The sequence below is a fragment of the Poecilia reticulata genome, chromosome 7 (genome assembly GCF_904066995.2).
Source record: "Poecilia reticulata chromosome 7, P_reticulata-male-v2, whole genome shotgun sequence".
Lineage (NCBI taxonomy): Eukaryota > Metazoa > Chordata > Actinopteri > Cyprinodontiformes > Poeciliidae > Poecilia > Poecilia reticulata.
The window spans coordinates 355,767-378,854 of record NC_088836.1 but is presented as its reverse complement, the minus strand read 5'-3'; the positions used below and the strand labels follow the sequence as shown (position 1 = coordinate 378,854).

At 39.2% G+C, this 23,088-nt stretch overlaps 1 protein-coding gene and 1 long non-coding RNA gene across 3 annotated transcripts in view; one reads left to right on the top strand and one right to left on the bottom strand.

The window, feature by feature from the left end:
• mtor (mechanistic target of rapamycin kinase) overlaps positions 1–21,869 on the top strand; it is a 168,774-nt gene extending 146,905 nt beyond the window's left edge. For both annotated transcript variants that reach the window (XM_081608531.1, XM_081608530.1), the window contains exons 47-58: positions 8,006–8,141; positions 9,634–9,781; positions 9,884–10,006; positions 11,361–11,443; positions 11,518–11,590; positions 11,671–11,745; positions 12,958–13,093; positions 15,594–15,659; positions 15,742–15,822; positions 15,935–16,015; positions 16,160–16,265; positions 21,338–21,869. In XM_081608531.1, the coding sequence (XP_081464657.1) occupies positions 8,006–8,141; positions 9,634–9,781; positions 9,884–10,006; positions 11,361–11,443; positions 11,518–11,590; positions 11,671–11,745; positions 12,958–13,093; positions 15,594–15,659; positions 15,742–15,822; positions 15,935–16,015; positions 16,160–16,265; positions 21,338–21,353 (1,124 nt within the window). In that variant the 3' untranslated portion in view covers positions 21,354–21,869. The remainder of the gene's footprint in view (positions 1–8,005; positions 8,142–9,633; positions 9,782–9,883; positions 10,007–11,360; positions 11,444–11,517; positions 11,591–11,670; positions 11,746–12,957; positions 13,094–15,593; positions 15,660–15,741; positions 15,823–15,934; positions 16,016–16,159; positions 16,266–21,337) is intronic.
• LOC145552137 (uncharacterized) lies at positions 17,368–18,863 on the bottom strand. The gene is made up of 3 exons (XR_014088078.1): positions 18,552–18,863; positions 17,947–18,061; positions 17,368–17,852 (listed from the first exon to the last, which is right to left on the bottom strand). It is a non-coding gene; the product is annotated as an uncharacterized LOC145552137 (long non-coding RNA).
• Positions 21,870–23,088: the final 1,219 nt, after the last annotated feature.

Below are 23,088 nucleotides of genomic sequence, written 5' to 3'. Positions count from 1 at the left end.
AAACAGATCAATTGAACTCTGTGAGTGTTGTACCCTGTGCGCGGTCCGGGCGTGTGCTTTTACCAGAATTTTTTTTTTATTTTGCGTGGTTTCTCTTCTCCGAAACAGACAGATGTTACGTCTGCAGCGCTCCTCCAGAACGCCGCTCTCCTGGGTAACGTGCACCAAGCAGGCTCCATTTGTTTTAACCGCTGGATGAGTTACTTCCAGCAGTTTTTAATTCTTCACAGCGGCGGAGCCGCGTCTGCAGTGGTTGAGCAGCAGACTGCGCATGTTACAGTCTAATTAACTTCTGCTTCGTCATTTATTTCCTCAAGATAAACTGCCAGCTCCTCACACACAACGCTGCATTCTCTTTAGTTTTCTCTGGTCTGTAATGGAGACTTGAATTTAACGCGCCATTTCAACCAAAGGTTTTGAATGCGCTTCCTGACCAGACGCTCCAAAGTGTTATTTGACATTATGAGGTGTTGTTTGCTTTATTTTTAACATTGTATTTTCATACATTTATGCTAGGGGTGCCCAAGTCTAGTTTTCCAGAGCTACCAACTGCAACTTTAGATGTGTTCCTTCTCCAACACACCTGGATCATTGACTCATTATAAGCCTCTACAGAACTGAGTTGCTGCTGATGAGGGAAGTCAACCTTTTGTCTGGGGTGTGTTTTAGCAAGGATGCATCTAAAAGTTGCAGTCTGGAGGATTGAACCAGGGAACTCCTGAATTCTACCGTCAATGTGGCCCGTAGAGGGTGGCCAATATGCTGAAATGGCGCTCTGTGAAATTGAGTTTGACACCCCTGCTGTAGGTTATTTCATTTTTATAAATTTTAGTAAAATATTGTCACAGGAATGTTGCCATGTTGTTCACGCTGCAGTGCATTCTGAGTAAATGACGTGTAATGATCCAACTGCCTGGCTTCTCCAGCCAAAACGGCGATGAGTAACATTAATAAGTCTTTTCAGTTTGTCCTGGAGCTCTTTGAAATAAATCGGAATGTAGAAATCACAAGAGGTAATGAAAATAAGGAGGACCAAATAGAGGAAGAGGACATAGTTGGCCGTAGGAGCTGGTGTTTTACTGCTGCCTTCAGTTTCGTAAATTAAACAATGAATGACAGGTACCTCTGGTAGGACAGTGTGATCCGGTAAGTACTTCTATAGCTCTGCATCCGACAGTGTTGTAGTACTCGAAATCGGTCTTGGTCTCGAGACCATTTTTTGATGGTCTCGTCTCGGACTCGACCGCATTTGGTCTCGGTCTCGGGCGCTGAGGACTCTCCATTTTATTTCAAGACCAGTCAAGACCGCAACTGTGAAAATATCACTAAACGTACAGCATACTGTCCAGTTTATTTGTTAACATCTTTGTTTTCAGTGGATGCAAAACGCACCGACTAAAGTCCAAGCAATTACGTGTTTCTATTACTCTCCCTCCCCTTCCCCTCCCCGCACGCGGCGCTCCAGGACATGCGCGGTGGTTTCCTCTCAGCGGCAGAAGATGTCTGTCTAATCAGTAATAGAATAGCGCTGCATAAATCATAAGAAATCCGATGGCCACAACTAACTCAGCAGCGCTTCGCTTTCACAGACGGTGGGGACAACGTCTAACTTTTTTCGTCACTTAGAAAAGAAGCTCAAGGAAAGGTAAGCTCCGTTGACGTGATGTTAGCAAAGCTAGCTGTACAGAGACACCTAAGCATTTGTGATGAAAAAAAGTCACTCAATGCGCTGAATTATTGTGCGGAGGTGTTGACTGACTTGTCGCATATATGGGACAACGCTGTGACCAAAAATCTGCAATATAGTGACGTGACATTCAGGAACAGTCCGATTTTTGTGAACGGCTCTTTACTTAGAAGATAAGACTTGAGTGTCACTGAGAGCTGTTCTGTCAGATTACCATACGCTGTTAGAATAGCATACATGCAGTGAGTACCGAAGTACTCACTTCGGGGGGGGGGGGGGGGGGGGTGGATTCTTAGAGACTCCCTGTTCTACTCAGCCCCGGCTCTAGACGAACAAGGGGGGGAATCGATGTTTTTGGGGACAAAATGAATCATAGCTGAACATAGACAACAACACCAGTAGCCTACAAGCTACTTGTTAAGTTTAAGGTGCTGTATTGATATTAGCTAGTCATCTTTTAGTTAACTTTACCTGCATCCAACAGCTTTACTCATCTCAGAACTGTGAAAAGTTATTTGCGTTTTGCTGGTTTGCTGCCATGATTCTAACACACCTGCATAGGTCTGCACAGCAGCAGCAGGTCTCCTTCACTGCCGCACAGGTCTAAACCCAGCGCAGCGTCGTAGCGCTCATGTTGTGTTTAAAGGCGGCTCGGAAAAAAAGGTTACAATATGTTAACAAAGGATTAAACAGTTTTAACTGCTGATAAAAGTCAGAGGACACAGATATGGGAAGTGCGGAAGCCCCTACTGTATCAAACTGACAGAGGAATAACAGAGAGTTGGCCATTCTAGAGTAAAAACCCACCGCATACAGCGTTCCTGTTTTTTTTTGTTGTTGTTTTTTTCATCCAAGACTGCTACCCTCGCCCCCCCTGCAATGGCACGGCGCCCCCTCTAGGGGGAGCGCCCCACAGTTTGGGAACCTATGATTTAAAGCAAGGTCTGGCTGCAGCTGCAGTCAACTACAACACACACCGTGTAAAACTCATTAACCTACTTAACCGCTAAGTCAGGATGCCATACAACTGTTAATAACAAAGTGCATGATGATCTACATCAGGGGTCACCAACCTTTTTGAGCCTGGGAGCTACTTCACGGGTCCAGAGCAACACGAAGGGCTACTTTTCTTGGCTCAGCCTTTATAACAATAATACATATGATTACATGCCATCTAATAATATTAATGTTAGGGACTATTCACAATAGTTATCAGTAATCATCAGTGGTGGGAAGTAACGAAGTACAAGTACTTTGTTACTGTACTTAAGTACAATTTTCGTGTATCTGTACTTAAGTAGATTTAATAATGGGTACTTTCTACTTTTACTCAACTACATTTTACAGTAAGTATCTGTACTTTCTACTTCACTACATTTCTACAAAAGTGTCGCATTACTCGTTACATCCAAGTCGCATTGTGGTTTTTTTTCCGTTAAAATGTGAAGTTCAGGGACTTAAGGTGGCACCGTAAAATCCAAGCAATAACGTGACACCCATCGGCTCCCCCTTTACTCGCACTCGGAGCTCCAAGACATGCACAGTGGTTTCCTCTGAGCGTCAGTAATATAATAGCGCTGCATAAATCATAGATATGGCGACATGTAAAATCAGCAGCGCTTTGCTTTCAGAGACGGTGGGGACTTCGTCCAATTTTTAACGTCACTTGGAAGGAAAGCTTAAAGAAAGGTAAGCTTCGTGGACATAATGCTAGCAAAGCTAAGCTGTATTGACTGAAACACATGTTGCATCTGCCATGAAAAAAAGTTGTCACTCATGCGCTGAATTACTGTGTGGAGGTGTTGACTGAGGTGTCGCATATATGGGACAACGCTGTGACCAAAGTGCAATATAGTAATATGACATTCATGGATGATCCGATTCTTCTGGACGGATCTTGACCAAGTCCTATAGTGCTGAAGCCTCACTGAGAGCCGTTCTTTGTTCTTGTAATGCTCTGCGTACACTGCAGTAGCTATTTTATTTCATTAAAATATCTTTATATTTAATTGGCGAATAAATAAAACAAGAACATAAGAACGCAGAGCATGCTCATTGCTCTTTGTTTTCGTCACCTGTCATGGTGGCAGACGTTGCAGCAGGAGGGAGGATGAGAACAGTCAGGTGCTCCTCCTGCTTGGTTACTTCTTGCTTATTGGGCCTTGGACAGTGTTCATAGTTGAGCGTTGTTAATTACTATGTTTAATGGTGCAGACAATTATTATTTCTGACATTGGCAATATGGGCAACCGCCCAGGGTGTTATTTTTTTAGGGATGGCAGGAGACCTGTGTATTGTGGCACAGAGATGAAAGCAAAACAGAATGAAGAAGAGTTTGAATTGATACTGGTTAAATTTATTTCTGCTCTAAGTATTTAATATCTAGGTGTTTTTATGGGAAAGTGAATCTTTCAGATCAATTTGAGAAGCAATTTTGATAGGTGCACTTAATGTTATTGTCATGTAGCATGGGGTGCTGGTTTTGATTTGGTCTTGGGTTCAGTGGTCTAGACTACAACTCTGCTACGTGGCTCCTTGGTTCCATGTCCTCCTCTGCCAGTTGGATTTCTTTCAAAATAAATGTGTGGCAAAAAAAGTGAAGTTCATGCTATGTTAGGACAGGAGACAAGATGTTTCCATCCCTGAAATTATGATGCATAGAATCACATATCTAAGTCTAAACTATGTTACAGAGTAAACTCAATAAAAACATGCTTTATCTGTGGCATTGTTCATTAAAATGGCACATTTCTGATGTATTAAAATTAAATATGATCGGTTCACTTAATGATATTAGTGATTAGGCAATGCATTCAGCAAGTACTTTTACTTTTAATACTTAAGTATTTTTAAAAGCCAGTACTTTTTTACTTTTACTTAAGTACATTTTTGTCTGTGTATTTGTACTTTTACTTAAGTACATTTTTTGAGTACTTTCTCCACCACTGGTAATCATTACCATGGCAGCTATGGTTAGTTGCTTTTATGTGATAAGAAGTTCTTAGTTCAGTTTTAAGTTTGATTCCCTTTCTTAGCTTTTCTGTGTGATTCTAAATTTCCCACAAGTGACAGTCTGGATTATTGTAGCTGCAGGACGCACTCTGAGATTTTCCTTTAAATAAAAAAATGAAAAGTTATTGTATATTTTTATTATCCAACCCTCTTTATTATTAACAAATTGTGCAGAGAAAAAAAATGTCCGACAGATTATAAGGTAGCACAAAACTATCCCTGCACCTGACTTGTAAGTGCGCATCTCTCCAATGCTCGTCGCACAAAATCAGCGCAAACTTGAACCACTAAAGCAGCGAATCCTTTTTTAACACAAACGATGCTAAATACTAATAAATACATGGAAGCAGAGCCGACCTGTGATCCACGGAAAGAGGAGGATGTTGATCCCGGTTCAGGTGTCAGACGTGCAGAGGAGGAGAAGGTGAAGAAACATTGTTTGCTTAGTTTTTACTCTTTTGGAAAACGTTTCAACTATATTAAGTTGTTTAACACACAGTGTTAGAGCGACGCTAAGTAGGAGCGGCAGATGTCAGCTAACGGGTGACCCGCTAACTGTCCGGTTCGGGAAACATCAAAAAGCTCATAACCGGCGACCCGTCAGAACCGAACACAGTAAAAAGCTCAACCGGAATCCGAACCGCTCCTAGAATTGCGGGAGGCTCAAACTCCGCTCATTCAGTTTTAGCTTACAGAAAAAGCGCCGAGCCGCCAAATAAACAAAAGCAAACTGACCAATAAGATTTAAGCTTTGGGTGCCCTTTGACCCCCACAGACTCAAATGTTTTGACGCATTTTTTTTCTCCACAATTTTGTTAATTGTAAAGAGGGTTCAATAATTAAAATTTCAGAAATTCTAAAAAATTTTTTACTTCAAGTTAAAAAAAAGACCTAAGAGCTGCTCCCACTCTAAGCTAGGCAGAGAGGGAGCAGCAGGTGCTGCTGCCCTCCGATAACATCCTGCAGGCGCATATTCTGAACTTTAACCATAGAAGAGTTTTATGCATAAAAATTTACATTTACATTTTTTTTTTATAATTAGCTTCTTTTTTTAAAATTCTGAATATAAACAAATTTTACTACTTCAATGTAAAAATATGAAATAATTTATTTGGCAATGCTCCCTAATGAGAGTGGCTATTTTTAGAACGTGCCCTGCAGGCGACTGACAGGGGGCCCGTGGGCACAGCGTTGGTGGCCCCTGAGCTACATCATGATTCTGATTTGCTGATTAAATAAAATCATATGGTAATGACGTGTTTGACAGATATCGCCGTGAGTTTGTGCTAAGCGTATGACAATCTGACAGCGTATGCTGACCTGACAGAATACAGTTCTTTGTTCTTGTAATGTTCTGCATACACTGCAATAGCTATCATTTTATTTAATTATGTACATTGATATTTTTTTAATTAACAAATAAATAGAACAGAAGAACGAAAGAACACGCAGATTGCTCTTTGATTGTTTTTGTTCAAAGTGGCAGCTGTAATGTGTGCCATGGTGTCAGACTGCCTGGCTTCATATAGCGGGAGAGAGGGAGAGAACAGTCACGGTGAGCGCCTTGTGGTTGGTTACTTCTTGTTGTTGCTCCTTGGTCAGTGTTCATAGTTGGGCGTTATTTACCATCATGGCATTGCCTCAACTGCTATATTTAATGGTGCAGACAGTGGTGGTTTCTGACATGAGCAATATGGGCACTCAGGGCGTTATGTTTTTAGGGATGGCACGAGACCGCCGCAGATTGTAGCACAGAGATAGAAGCAAAGCAAAACAAAGTTTGTTCTGCTTTTAATATTGGTTAGATTTATTAAGTATTTAATATCTAGTTGTTTTTATGGGAATATGGATCTTCCAGATCAATTTGAGAAGCAATTTTGATCATATTTCTCATTTTGTCGCATCAGTTAGCACAGGCCGCTGGTCTTGGTCTTGACTCGGTCTCGACTTCCCTCGGTCTTGGTCTTGACTTGGTCTCGATACACTATGGTCTTGGTCGTATCTTGATCTTGGGTTAGGTGGTCTTGACCACAACACTGGTGTCCGGTCATTACCACCGGCACCGGATCTCCCTAGGCGCGGTTATCGATGGTGATAGTACCACAGGGAGTATAGCTCCTGTTAGCATCTCAAAGAGCGTCCAGCTCTGCCTGTCTCAGCATGGCATTTATTTTTAGTTCGTTATGGTAACATCACCTGTTAGAACCTTCGTTAGTTCTGCTGGTATAAATTCCCCAAAGTGTTGTGGAGAAAGGTCCAGGGTACAGATTAGGTCTTTTGAAGTTGTGTTCTGCTCTGGCACTCAGCACTCCTTTTCTTCATGTGGGAAAATATACAGATTTGCCTAAATTTTTATTCTTATTCTTTTAAATTAAAGGCGATAGTGTCACAGTGTGGCGTTATCTAAAATTACACCAGTCAAATGCAATATGATAAACAACTACTCGGGTAAAGTTAGCCTTTCTGTGTTTACTCTGTAGATTCCAGTACAGAATAGACCATTATGAGTCATCAACCTATCGGTGAAAAAATGGCGACCTCCATGGGTAAAAAATATAACAAAAGATGTACAGTTTGGAAGTAATTATGAATTTTGGTGTATCACACACAGCAATCTTTTTAGGTAATAGGTAAATTGCAACATATTTAGGCCAACATGTTCCACCTGTCATGTATCCTAGTTGAACATGTTGGCCTAAAGTAGAGTGTGATAAAATATGTTTCACATATTTTATCTCATTCTACTGCAAGACAGTTTTATCTCAAGCTAATTCTGTTCAAAGTAATCCTGAAAACACATCAACAGGTTTCATAATCAAAAACTAACCATGTTTCCTATATATTTAGTTGAGTTAGTTTGGTGAACTCTCTTTACGTTTCTTTAATTTTAGTTTTTTGGGTTTTTTTTTCAGTAAATGAAAATGTTTTTTTATTCTAATTTTTAAATTCTCAAAGCAGCCACAGTTTGTTCTTTCTTCTTTATAGCTGGTGAATAAAGCTTGAATTTTCTTCATTCTTCAAAACTCTGCTGTCTTACTTTCTATATTTTTGAGGCACATTTTTCCCCATGTGTCAGAAATAATATATTATATTTTGCGTTGTCATTAGATATTCTGGTGATATGGGAGCTCTGTTGTAAGCCGTGTTTTAGGACTAATTCATCTCTTATGAAATCATTTATCGTCCAGCCAGACATGGCCTCAGGTTCTGCTGCTGCAGAACAGCATCTGTATGACTACTGTTGCCTAATACCATAACTCTCTCTAAGCAAAGCATCTATAAAATATGTTGTGGCTCCCTCTGCAGGAAGCAATGGCCATGAGTTCATGTTCCTGCTGAAGGGCCACGAGGACCTGAGGCAGGACGAGAGAGTCATGCAGCTGTTCGGCCTGGTCAACACGCTGCTGGCCAACGACCCAGCGTCTCTGCGCAAAAACCTCAGGTACACACACAGGCTGCAGACACATACAGGTTGTGAAACAGGAAAATGTCTTTACCAGCTGAAACAGAAGTCCTTGTGTTTATTTAGAGAAGTCGTGTTTTCCAGGTCGTGACCCACATGACCAACATAATCATGGTAGACAGGAAGTCCAAAGAAACAAGATCTTCAAGGGAAGGTATCAGGTTACTAAGGGGAGGACAGTTACAAGTACCTGGGAAGACCACAAGCAAATGGCAACCTCGATGAGGTCACAAGGAAAGGAGCCACAGCCAAATACCTCCAACGAATAAGGCAAGTCCTGAGAAGCCGGCTCAATGGCAAGAACAAGATCCGTGCAATAAACAGCTATGCCTTACCAGTAATCAGATACCCTGCCGGAATAATTAGCTGGCACAAAGGAGGAGATAAAGACCACGAATGTTAAGACTCGGAAACTAACCATGCATGGAGGGTTCCTCCCCAAATCCAGCACCCTGAGACTGTACACGAGCCATAAGGAAGGATATATATATATATATATATATATATATATATATATATATATATATATATATATATTGACATAACCAAGTGATGGGCATAGTGTACAGAAACATCTGTGCAGAATATGGACTGGAAGCCCCAAGATCAAAGATCAAAGTGGGGAACACCCCCAAAGGTGGTGGAGAATGACCAAGCTAAGATCCTGTGGAACTTCCAGATCCAGGCAGACAAAATGGCAAACCAACCGGACATTGTGGTGCTGGATAAAGAACAGAGGAAAGCCGTTGTGGTGGATGTAGCAATACCAAGTGATTACAACATCAGGAAAAAGGAGCACGAGAAACTGGTTAAATACCAGGGCCTCAGACAGGAACTGGAAAAGACCTGGAAGGTGAAGACCACAGTGGTGCCTGTGGTCATCGGGGCAGTCACCCCCAAACTGGAGCAGTGGCTGAAACAGATCCCAGGAACAACATCAGACATCTCAGTCCAGAAATCTAGTATCTAGGCACAGCCAAGATACTGCGCAGAACCCTCAAGCTCCCAGGCCTCTGGTAGAGGAAACGAGTTCAGACGATGAAAGAGACCATCCTCGGAGATTGAGAAGGGAATTTTTTTTATTTATATATAAATTCCCTTTTAACAACTGATATATATGTTTATGTTACCATTGAACCAAGAAGAGTCCATGTTTTTACATGTTTTTATGGTTGTCCTGCTTGTCCATTTCTTATCTGTCTTTCCATTAATCTTTCAGTGTATTCAGCCATCAGTTTGTCCGTCCATCTGTCTGTCCATCAGTTTTTTGTCCATTGGTCTCCCTATACTTGTTGCTTTTTGCAGGTTGTGTCATGTCTGACGTTCGATGTGATTTTCTAGAGAAGTTTTGTCTTTACACCACCAGGTCTTCAGGGAAAGCTTTAAGTCGTGATGCACGTTTTTGTTGTCCACATGCTGATTCCTCAGACAAACTAATGGCTGGATGTTTGTGACTGTTTGTGTCCATCAGCATTCAGCGCTACGCCGTCATCCCTCTTTCCACCAACTCGGGCCTGATTGGCTGGGTGCCCCACTGCGACACGCTGCACGCCCTCATCAGAGACTACAGAGAGAAGAAAAAGATTTTGCTCAACATTGAACATCGCATCATGCTCAGAGTGAGAATTCACCTCAAAGTTTGAATAAGATTACTTTTTGTTTTTAAATCTGTAGAAACAGCTGGAAGTTGGACAGATTGGTTTGACCTGGGTTTGTTTCAGATGGCACCGGACTACGACCATCTGACGCTGATGGAGAAGGTGGAGGTGTTCGAGCACGCCGTCAACAACACGGCTGGAGACGACCTGGCCAAGCTCCTGTGGCTGAAGAGCCCCAGTTCTGAGGTGTGATGCTGACTTCTAACTAGGACTGTTGTAAACAAATATTTTAGTAATCGAGTAATCTATCGATTATTCTTCCAATGAATCGAGTAATCGGTTTAAACAAAAAGCTAAAATAAAATATTGGTAAATCTAGCCATAACACCAGTGTTGCTATTTGATATTAACATCAGTCCAATTTTTCATATTTGAGTTACTTTTCAGTAGTTTGGAAAATTAACCTATAACAATAATACAGATTTTTAAGTTAACCTGAAGAAAAGTTATACAGGAATCTGAAATTATATTCAAGTTAATAATAAAGAGGCAGGCTTTAAAATACGCTGATAAAAAATGTCTGCACTCCAGCTTTTAGTTTATGTATTCATCATAATAGCTTTTGTGTCCATGTTAGCGATGGGATTTGTTATCTTACACCTTCATTCGTCACACTCAGAAACTCATCTACCAGCTACCACCACGGTTCGTCCATCATACTACACTTACACTGTAAACATCAACTACTCAGCCACTCTGCGTGTTCAGTCTATCCGCTTACTTGTATAAATACACCTGCAACGCTCTTCCCACCGTTTGCTCTAAACCAGCATCTCCCGGAGGAAAAAGGCTGCCGTACTCCAGGGATCACAACAGTCATTTTAAGGCTGCTTATTGGTCCCCCAAAAACGATGAAAACCCGGACATTATCATTAATCATTAAAATCTGAGCCGAACTTGAAAATTGGACAGTATGCTGCTGCTAACACTTAGCTTTCGTCAAAGAAAAAACTGTTCCCTACATCTGAGACACCTGTCTCAGCGGTGGGTGTGTGTCTGTACCCTCTTTTACGGGTCTCAGCATTCACATATGCACGCACACATGCACCACCTGTCCCTCCCGGTGCAGAGCAGTCCACAAAGAGTGCCTATTTGGCGCAGCAACACAACGTCAGTCTCTACTGCAGTATACTCCCTTGAACCGAAATCTCAAAGTAGTCTGTAGGCGGAAGTGAGACCACTGCGCAACGCAAATAATATCACAGTTGGAACTACTAAAACGCTCCTGGTTGGAACTGATTCTGAACCATATCAATGAATCATTAATCGACATATTGATGTTTGTTAAAGCATATCGCTTTAACAAACATCAGTCGACCGACCGATTGATTGATTGATTGATTGATTGATTGATTGATTGATTGATTGATTGATTGATTGATTGTACGTACAATCAACGTACAATCAATACGTACGTACGTACGTACGTACGTACGTACGTACGTATGTATGTATGTAAGTACCTACCTACCTAACTAACTAACTAACTTTTATTTTCCTGCATTGGATTTATTGAGAAAGGATGTTACCTGTGTTCCAGGTGTGGTTTGACAGGAGAACCAACTACACTCGCTCCCTGGCTGTGATGTCCATGGTGGGCTACATCCTGGGTCTGGGCGACAGGTGAGCTTGCCCTCATTAACACAAACCTTCTCTACAACCATAAAGCAACTAACGGTTTACTTCCTGTTACCCAGACATCCATCCAACCTGATGCTCGATCGGCTCAGCGGCAAGATCCTCCACATTGACTTTGGAGACTGTTTTGAAGTGAGCAGTAATGTTTTTCAGTCCAACAGTTGTTTTTCTGTGATTAGTCAGAAACTCACTTGTATGCTAATGTTGGCCAGGTGGCGATGACCAGGGAGAAGTTTCCTGAGAAGATCCCGTTCAGACTGACGAGGATGCTAACAAATGCCATGGAGGTAATGCTGTGGGAACGTTGAGAAGGAACTGATGATCTGTGAGGATTTACTGCAGGAGTCTCTGGGGCTCCCAAAATGGCTCCTAATAATTTGGCCAAGAAAGAGGAGAACCAACATGTGTTTTTACACATAGCTGGGGCTGTTTTTAGATAGAATAATTGCATTCACTTTCCACAACAGAATTACACAATTATCAGTAGTATCTAATATTTTCTTTGCATCATTGGAAACTACCATATTTTCTGGACTATAGAGCTCACCTTACTATAAGCCGCATCTACAAAGTTGTTGTTTTTTGGGTTTTTTTTTACTGGAAACATATATATAAGCCACGCCGGGCTATAAGCCGCTGGTATATCCGCCGCTCTCAGTTTTTCACAAGAATGCAACATAGGGCTGCTTCCTTATTAAATCTGCTATTAAGGACGCAGCCCTGCGTCTCCCAACGCCAACCATGGATTCATTCATGTCGAGCTTACATGCAGCGGCTCTATTTCCCTTCTGTACTACCAGATCGATAGCCTTCAACTTAAAAGCTTCTTCATATCATCTTCTTTGTGTTGTTTCCATAATGAGGGGGTATGAGTTTGAAGAAATTTCTCTGTCGTGGCTGCTGCTAGCATGTGCTTGTTCTAAATGGAAATTAGCACTTTCTTCTTTGATTTCCAATTTTTTCTTCCAATGATTCACTTCTTGCTAAAGAGCTCAGTGACAGTTGAAGAAAAATCCACAGAAAAGCCACACCAAGTTATAAGCCGCATGGTTCAAAGCGTAGGAAAAAAGTAGCAGCTTACAGTCCGAAAAATACAGTAAGTCCCTTATTGGTTTACATAATTTTCCACAAACATCAATTTCCTGCAGAAGAAAATCTGAAATCAATCCTCTTTTTGTTTGTTTTCTCTTTTTCTTAGCTTACAACCTAAAAATAGAAACAAATTAATGTACATTTTGAAAAATGAGCACAAATACTATTTATTATACAGAAATCATCAGTCGGCTGCTCTCAGTTTGTTTATGAACAAAATAAAGATTAGTCTCCCATTTATGCAATGTTTTAACATAATTTATAACTGATTTGTGCTTGATGAAGAAAGAAGAAAATTAATTTAAAATGAAGTCAAGTTTTCAAGAATTTAAGTCGAAGCATCTCAGTTCTTATTTAGGACTCGCCATAAAATCAAAAACCCTGTTTTTCCATCTGCGTGTGTGTAGGTGACGGGGTTGGATGGGAACTACAGGATCACCTGCCACACTGTGATGGAGGTCCTGAGGGAGCACAGGGACAGCGTCATGGCCGTCCTGGAGGCCTTCGTCTACGACCCGCTGCTCAACTGGAGGCTCATGGACAGTAAGGGGCCGTCGAGCTGTTCCTTCTCACACACACCAATAAGCTGTTCCACCTCACACACACCCATTGAGCTGTTCCACCTCACACACACCCATTGAGCTGTTCCACTTCACACACACCCATTGAGCTGTTCCACCTCACACACACACTGTAGATCACTGCTGAACAAGTTCCCATATTAACATGTTTGCAGATTTTAATTTATTTAAACAGTTTTTATGTCAAAGTGAATTGGTCATATTCTAGGACTGAAACAATTAATTGGATTAATCTTGATTAAACGATTATTGAAATAATTGTCAACTAATTTAGTAATCAATTAATTGTTAATAGTCGGATACATATTGTAAAAAAAATAATTTTCTGACAAAATAATACTCAGATTGAGGGCTGTTGTAAACGAATATTTTAGTAATCGAGTAATCTACTGATTATCCTTGCGATTAATCAAGTAATTGGATTTTACAAAAAGGTAACACTTTATTTGAAAGGGGGTGAATAAGACTGACATGACACTGTCATAAACACCTGTCATGAACATGAATAAGTCTTCATGAATATTTATGACTGTTGTCATAAAGCGTCATTCGGTAAATCATGACACTTTTAATACAAAGTTGACATTATTGAAAATGTCTTCATTATGACAACTTGACATTAATATAGACAAAAATGTCTTCGTTATGACAACGTGACATTACCCAAGACAACGTTGTTGTCATGACAACTTGACATTAAGCAAGAAATTATAGCTTGTCATGAATGTCATAACAGGTGAATTTTAAAATGTTATCCTTATAAGACAGCATTAACAAGTCATTTATTGTTACACATACCTTTTGCTGTCATGAGATCATTATAATTGTGACATTATCCCCCTCTGTTAAAGTGTAGCACAGTAAGTGTAACTAGTAATGAAGATTTCATTGAGTGTCATTACTCTGGACATGGAAATGTTCATGTCTCTCATTAAAGCGATAGAGTAATGACACTTTCGTTCGTCGCACTCAGAAACTCATCTACCAGCTATGTTCCACCGATGCACTCCGTCACCCGTTTGTTGATACCGGGATTATATGAAATTTATTGTACAAAGCTACACTTACACTGTAGCCATCAACTACTCAGCCTCACGCTGTATTCAGTCTATCCGCTCACCTGTATAAATACTCCTGCAGCGCTCTTCCCACCGTTCGCTCTGAACGAGCAGCTTTGGGAGGAGAAAGGCTGCCGTACTCCAGGCATCGCACCAGTCATTTTAAGGATGCTTTTTGGTCCCCCAAAATTGATGAGAACCTGGGCATTATTATCAATCAATAAAATCCTCATGGGCCGAACTTGAAAATTGGACGTTATGCTGGTAACATTTAGCTTTCGTCACTTCCACTCATAGGTGGAAGTGAGAGAGCTGCGCAACGCAAATAACGTCCTGGCCGGAACTCGGTGCGCTAAATACTAAAACATAATTTAACAAAGCTTCGAAGCAGATACATTTTTCTCAAGGAATTTTAATAATTGAGGTACTTGAATCATTCGAGGAATCGTTTCAGTCCTTCTCAGAGCTCTAATTGAGCCAAAATAGTTTTAAAAACATGTTCACTTTACATTTAAGTTAAAAAAGAGTTTACCTGTAAACATGTTACACCCAAAACTCCTCTAGTGGCAGTTTTAGCTCCACCTGGTTCAAATTTTGTAGAAAAAAAAAGAAAAAAATCAATGCAGTTAATCATAAATCCAATAAATGAACAGATTAGCCTCACTGTTTTCATGCTAAGTCAAGCAGAAAGAGCTGAACTTAAAAGTATTGTTAGACGATTTTTTCATTGCACATAAAACCTTTGCTACAAACGATTAAGCAAATTCTGTTGTTGCATTTTAGGCAACAAAATGCTTATTTAAAAACTGAATTGAATTATTTGTTTACTAGATGTTGCTGTTTTGAAGTATGTGGATCAACATGACTCAACAGACTTATGGAAGATTACATTTCAGACAGAAATATGAGTGTTAAACCCACAAGGCATGTATATAAACATCTGACCAGAGCTGTAGATTTCTACAAATTAATCAGGAAAACAACTCGGTAAGAGTCTTAGTGAAAAAAGTGTGCTTTACAGAATAATTAGCTCTAACAAATATTTCACACATGCAGAAACTTTCTTCCCTCAGATGGTCTGACATGATGAATTGAAAGAAGATTATCACTTATTATTTTGTGCAAATAATAAAAACGTCTTGTGGCTTGTGGTGCCAAGTTTGCATTCATTAATATAATTTCATAAAGATAAATGATTTAGCTTTAGAAATTACAAACATCCCAGAGTTAATTTGTGAGAGCAGAGCGGAGCCTCATCAGCGTCAGTCTGCATGAGGAGTAAATAATGCAGACAGAAGAATCTGTGCAGCAGTTAACAGACTGAGACACATTTTTATTTCATTAGTGAAAAATTGTCTGTGTAAATAAAATGTGGAATAATGTGGTTGTCTGCCTGTTGCACAGCAAACACCAAAGGCACCAAGCGTTCCCGAACCAGGACCGACTCGTACACCGCTGGCCAGTCAGTGGGTGAGTAGCATGCAGACTGCAGAGAGAATGACTCCGCTTTAGCAGAAAACACAACCAAATATTTGAATGTTGTCATCTGCAGAGGCACTGGATGGCATAGACCTGGGAGAGACCACGCACAAGAAACCCGGGACCACGGTGCCTGAATCCATACACTCCTTCAGTGAGTCCATCTGTTTCTATGTTTCATGTGGAGACATGAATGTTATTGTGTTGCAAACCGTCTGTAATTTTCTAGATCAGCGTATTAATCCCGGCATGTTTGTGTTTTAAAGTTGGAGATGGCCTTGTGCAGCCAGAGGCTCTAAACAAGAAAGCCATTCAGATTATCAACCGAGTACGCGACAAACTCACAGGTGGGTTCTGGACTCGGAACAGACCCAAACTGGACGATCACAGCTTGGTTTTTCCTCAACACGCTGCTGTGCAACAAAACTACCTGAAGACTCTGAAGCATCGATCTCCACATCTAGCCACTCACGCTGAATTTATGTTTTCAGGGCGAGACTTTTCTCACGATGACACGCTGGACGTCCCAACACAAGTGGAGCTCCTCATCAAGCAGGCCACGTCCCATGAAAACCTCTGCCAGTGCTACATTGGATGGTCAGTACTTAGAGATCAGACTGACGTCATGATGACTGCCAACACTGGAACATTTTCACATCTTTCATGTTTCAGTCACAAACCTTTTATTGGAATTTTTTTGATAGATCAACAAGTAATACTAGATAGAGGTTAACTTTCAATATTTAAAGGCCAGTATCATTTTCCAGCCACATAGTTCCAGCCACATATAAAGATATGACACAATCAAGTAGCTATGTTACCTTCAGTTGTTATAAAAAATACTATATATCAAATACGACTTAAATTTAACACGTTGAAATTCGGCCTCTGTCTCTATAAGAGGATCCTACTCTTCCCGAAGCTCTGCCTCCAGGAAGTCATCCCAACATGGCGTCTCTAATAACCCTTTAACAACATTTTTAACAGCGTCGCTCTAAGCAGTATACTGCAAAAAGTCCCCTTTCAAAAACAAGAAAAAAAGTACAAAAATAGGGTATAATTTTCTTAAAATAAGAAAGATTATCTGCCAACAGAACAAGAAAATTTATCTTGTCAAGATTTTCTAAAACAAGAAAAAATATCTAACCAAGATAAACCTACAAATATCTTAAAATTAGTGTATTTTTACTTAAAACAAGCCAATTTTACTTATACGAGTAAGATATATTATCTTATTTAAAGAAAAATTATCTCAAGTAAGAAAATGTTACTTGACACTGAATTTCTTGAAATCAGCATAAAACTTTCTTATTTCAAGAAAAATGTTCTATGTATTAAGAAAATAAATCTCATATATTCAATTTGTATTAGTAAAATTGGCTTGTTTTAAGTACAAATACACAAATTTTAAGATATTTGGAAAATCTTGACAAGATAGATTTTCTTGTTCTGTTGGCAGATAATTTTTCTTATTTTAAGAAAATTATACCCTATTTTTGTATCTTATTTTCTTGTTTTTGAAAGGGGACTTTTTGAAGTGATATACCTAAAACTAGTTTATTTTTATTGTTGCATAGGATTAAAATATATATTTTGTCATAGCTTTACTCAAGGTTCTTATGCTAAGACAAAAATCTAAAAATGTATCCTGTGAATACTGGAACAAGAGATGTTATTGGCTTGCTGAAATGAAGTTCAATTACTTTTAACATCTTTATTACGTTTAAGTTTCACATAAACACAATAAAAAATGACTACTGGTCAGAATTTAAAGTCTGGATGGGCATCTGATTCTGAAACAATCCTGTAAAATGACAGAACAATGACGATCTGACACATCTGCCGCACTCATAAGATGCCCTAAGAGTCAAGCAAACCAAATTGTCCAAAGCAAAAAAAAATCTTGGGATTTGATGTCAACAATAGGAGCTTCCTCCGCAATGAACTTCTTCCAATCAGCCATAGCCTTTTATATGTGGAAGTCTTGCCTCAGTTACGGACGGCGTTCTCAAGATATCTGTCAGCGGCACAGAGAGGAGTGGCCACACACACGGATGCTGAAAGGTGTAGTAGCTGTGATGTCCTCCTTTCAGAAGATCATGGTTCCAATGGCCAGTAGAAAGTTGGTTTCACGATCACCACAGAGCTGAAAAGTGATCTTGTTTGAAGTTGTTGGGTCATCTGCTAATTGGAGCACAGACAGAAAAACAATCACAAAACAAACCACGTTTTAGGGACTAATCAGTGTAATGATGAATCAGTATCATAAATTTCTTACCTCGAGAATGTGAAGGACGCTGTCACTTGCAATTCCCGAAGTTTCTTGTAGATGGTGCAATATGTGATTGGAGACGTGTCTGGCATAGGCTTCACCATGGCAACAGTTTGGTTCACTTGAAAAATAAAACAAGTCTTATTTTAGTTTATGTGCTCAATTACAATATTACATGAATTCAAGATGGCAAGACAGTCATTTTAATTAAATCAAACTAGGACTACTTAAATTCACCAATCAAAAATAGTGTTTAAAATATCCTGGTAACAGTGTGGAATATCTTACCTAGGCTTTTAGACTCACTGCAGTTTTTAAATTACAGCACATCAAAAACCCTCAGTTAGTGAAATACTAGGCGGAATTGCCCTTTAACCATTTCCCGAATCAGAAGCTACGAATGAGAAGCCACCTTAGCTATGTTAAAAAACGGAAGCTACCAAGAACTCGTGTCGATATTATTTTTAAGCCACAGCTATTGTGGTTAATAACTGTTCAAAGCTCATATTCACAAGAGCGGCTCTTTAACCGCGGATGAAAATTGGCATTTCACGTCATGCTAACTAGCTTCAGTTAGCTTATCTTAGAAAGACAGACAACTTTAAACTTACCTCTGAGTACAGCAGCTGTAGGGCCTATACACGTAAAAAAGTCCTCCATCTTCATCCATGTCCAACCGAGATTAGAGAATTTGCCAAAAGAAAATCTTATAAAAGTACAGTAGATAAAAGCTTAGTTAGGCTGTTACAACTGAATCAACCGTTAATCAGGGCAGTTAAATGATCTCTGGCGTTGCCGTTAGTGATGTGCGGATTGATACTGAAATATCGATTCTTCCGATACCAGAACTTAATTCTTTAAAATCTATTGTCAGATCCAAGGATCAATACTTTCAACACTTTAGTAATTTGAGATAATGTAGATTAACAAGAGCATGTTAGAAAGTAACTAAATTATTGAGATCTTGCCTAAATGAAGCGTTGTTAATGGGAACTACTTTTTCTTCCGCCTGGTAAGTACGTAATGTGTAAGGACGTAATGCCCAAGCGCAGCGTGCTGCTGACGCTCACTCACTCAGAAATGAACATGTTGACAGATCATAAAAGTGACATGGAGCTATTTCAGCTGTCATCTTATAGTAGTTTTAATAATTAAACAAGGATATGTTTAATTATTTTATTAAACACTGAATTTCTTGAAATCAGTTCAAATTTCTTGAAGGGTTATTACTTTACTAATTTTCTCTTTTTTAGTTTGCAACTCCATTTTCATATATTTTGTATATTTCTGCTGAATTAAAATAGTTTATAGTAAACGAGATTGTTGTCTCAATGTACTTCTGAGTTTAAAATGAGTGCATCAGAGTACATTGTGTTCTTTTTATGAAGCCAAGATATGGATTACATCTATTTTTTATTTAATTAAGAAACAAATTAACTGTCTTTGCACAAAATATGGGATCTGTATTGCCAATACCAGCTTAAATTTTACTCAGTATTGGATCGGAAAGAAATTCTGTTTATCGAACATTAATACTATCTCACTGACATTTTGGGCGCTTTCCCATTTAGATTGTCTGATGTCATAAAAGGGGTTACAAACATGATGAATAAAATATTGTTCAAACTAATATTAGTAACTTATAAAGTAAGAATTTGAAATATAAACCAAAAGTTAAAATATTTATCATGACATTGAGCTAATCAATATTGTTGATTCTAATCTCATTGTGTGGAAAACCAGCCATTTCAAATCACACATCAATAGAAATGTCATGACATGTCAGTAAGAGGTCCCACATCTTTCATCAAGAATATCAGATTAAGGTCCATAGCAGACGAAAACATGCCAAGAATTATCTTGATATATAAACTGATATTGTCTCTGAAATTGTTGTGTTAAATGTCAACCGTTTAAATATTAAATGATCATTTCCAGTACACTCTGCCAACTTAAAAACAAGAGTATAAGTTCATGGATTTTTTTTTTTTATTGACAATAACACAAAGGATTCCATTTGGACATAGTCTGTTTTAATTATCTGAAGACATTTCATTAAGTATGTGATTTCGCTTTATGTGCTTGAAATAAGACATTTTTACTTATATAAAATAAGTTCTAGACTTGAAGTTTGATTGGTAAATATTGATATTCTAGATTCTAGCACATATTTACTTATAATAAGTAATATTTTCTTAATATTAAGCTTTTATATCTTACTGAGATAATTAAGTGCAAAAACACTTAAAATAAGAAAAATATTCTAACATAAATCCCTCTTGGTGAGAAAAATTATCTTGTCAGAAAGAAAACAAGAAAAATCTCCTTAATTTAAGATATTAAATCTTGCTAAGATTTCAGTTTTTGCAGTGACAGCTCCTATAATGATCAAAGGAAAATAAACTTTTTAAAGATATTTTCTGCTGGGATGCTGTGGTGGCGCAGGGGCAAAGCACAACCCATGTATTGAGGCCTTAGTCCTCATGCCGGCGGTTGCAGGTTCGATTCCCGGCTTCCCCCTCCCTCATAACCCCCTTTCCTGTCAAACTAATTTCAAATAAAGGCCACTAGAGCCAGCAAAACCTTTAAAAAAAAAAAAAAAAAGGTATTTTCTGCTATTTGTAATTCGTTCTAATGTAATAAAAATCTATTAAAATCATAAATCAGATTTGGTATAAAAAATCTTTTTGTAAAATTTTATTTTTAATTCTCCACTTTAACCTAGTGCAATGTTTCTAAGAAGGTTGCAAACGGCATTATGGAGAAGCTTTGCTGTGGTGTAACCTGGAGGCAGATGGAACAAAGAGCAGCTTCTTAAAGAGACAGAGGCCTAATTCCAAAGTATCAAATTATGAAGTCAAACTTCTTTTCCTTCCTGTTTAATATGTGCAGCATTTTTATAACGGCTGATGTTACAGTTACTGTTCTATAAATGTCACTATGTGACTGGAAAACATGATACCGACCCTTTAAGGACAACTGTTAGTTTTTATCTCCACAAATCAGGTTTTTGACGGAAGAGTATCAAAACGAGGGCCACTGTTGGAAGAAAGTAATAAAAGTTTTGTTACATAAACTGTAGCTTTCACAAGTTGCCTTAGAAGGGCCCAGTCAAAGCCCAGACCTATTTGTAATTTCTTCTCCATCTATTTGGACTGAACTTGAAATATTTAGCAAAGTGAGAACATTTTCAGTCTTCAGTAAGGTTTCAAATTCACACATTTTGTGTGAATTTGTCACATAAAATCATAACACAAGATACTTAAGTTCGTCATTGTAATGAGACAAAAAGTGAAACAGTTTGAGGAATTCCTACCAAAAGGCCACATCTCTACAGCAAGCACCTCATCTGGAGTTACTCAGTTTGATGTTCTGATGTTGTGTTTCTACCTTCCAGGTGTCCATTTTGGTGAAGTCACAGCTGGAGGTCACGAGGAGAACACGACGTAAAAACTCTCCCTAAAAAAGTTCTGAATGCAGAACTGCTGGGAGTGATGACATTTTCTCTTTTCTGTTCAGTGATTGTGTGAATTACCTGTGACACGCTCTGAGATTACTGTTTTTACTCCATAATTTATATATTCAATGCTCAAAACCACTTTACAAATTTTTAACATAATTATTTGCTAAAAGCTTTCTATGGAGTGCATATTGTAATAAGTTATATTTCGTACTTGGGACAGGCCGAGTTGTTCTTAAAGCCAACCATGCCGATATTACTCTGCTAACGTGACGACTGCATCTATGTTGTTTGCCCATTGCTAACTGAAACACATGTACTGTGAGGTGCATTGTTGTGCCATTAAAGCTTGTACAGATCAATGTATTTGTGCCGAGTTCACAGAACTGAGCTGCTCATCTTCTGCTGCGAGTTTAAACAGAAAGCAAATAAAATGTCTCTTAAGGAAAAGCTCCTTGGAAAAAGTTAATTTTGCTCTTGTAGTTCCTCTGGCAGCCACTGATGGCGCTCTGACTCTTTACAAAACCCTTCTTCCACTTCTCTAGTCAAGCTTGAAGGAAGAAAAAAATCCTCTATCAGGTTAGAGACCAGGAGAGCAGATCCCACCTCAAAACTACAACTAATATGTGGATTTTTTTTCTCCAGGCTGAGATTAGATTTCTTGTTCTTTCTGTCGCTGCTTCTATATTTGTCATCTCATAATAAATATTGCAGGGAAGACTCCAGCTCAACAGGGAGATGCAGACTTAGACAAATAAAACTGAATCCAATGCTGCAAATTGCAGCATTGGATTCAGTTATCTGCACAAGTTGCAGATAACAGCAACTTGTGCTGCTGTTATCTGCAGAGTGATGGAGCCTCTGTTCTGTTGGCTCTCATTGCTTTTCCCACTTAATTTCTCCATTTATTTCTCCTCTAAAGGTTAATTACTTATAGATAGTTAAGGATTAGGGATCAGCGGAAAGCAGTCATTGATCTCTTCCCTGTCGTGTCCACCTCTGCAATGTCACACTCTATACACACTGGAACAGAGGCCTGGTGATTATCTGCTCGTATCGATCCAATCCTTCTCTGTTTTTCTCTTGCTTTTCTATTTTTTACTGGACTGGTGCACTCTTCCCTTTTAGCAACCAGAACCTCATTAACACAAATGTATCTCTTCATAGCCAGGGCCACAGTTTCTGCTGTTCCTTTTCTCTCTAGCTTAATTTGTTTGTATTTTTTTAGTTTCTACAGTCTGGTGAGTGCCAAGCAAGTCAATACCTCAAGTTAAATAGCTACCATTGATTATAAGACAAAGTTAGCTGTTTACCAACTGTGGAAATGAGCTAAGGCCACAAAACACCAACCAAGGTGTATGCAAGGGGGCAGGTCGATGGTGGCGAATTATACTTGCTGGGAGGAAATGCCCCCAAGGTCCAAAGGAAAGGTGAACAGGTTTGGCAGTGGAAGGTGGGACGGACACCAAAGGTTGATTCAATCAGGCTTTCAGGAAGTCACATGACCAGCCGTGACAGAACAATGGCTTACAGTAAAACGTTCCCTGCTGGAACCATTTAAACATTAAACAAAGACAACCTGAAAAATTCCAGAATGTTTTCAAACGATGATTTCTGTTAAGGGGGAAAAGCATTTCACCCCTGATGGTCCGGTAAACTCTGTTCTATTTGGACCAAAGTTGCAACAG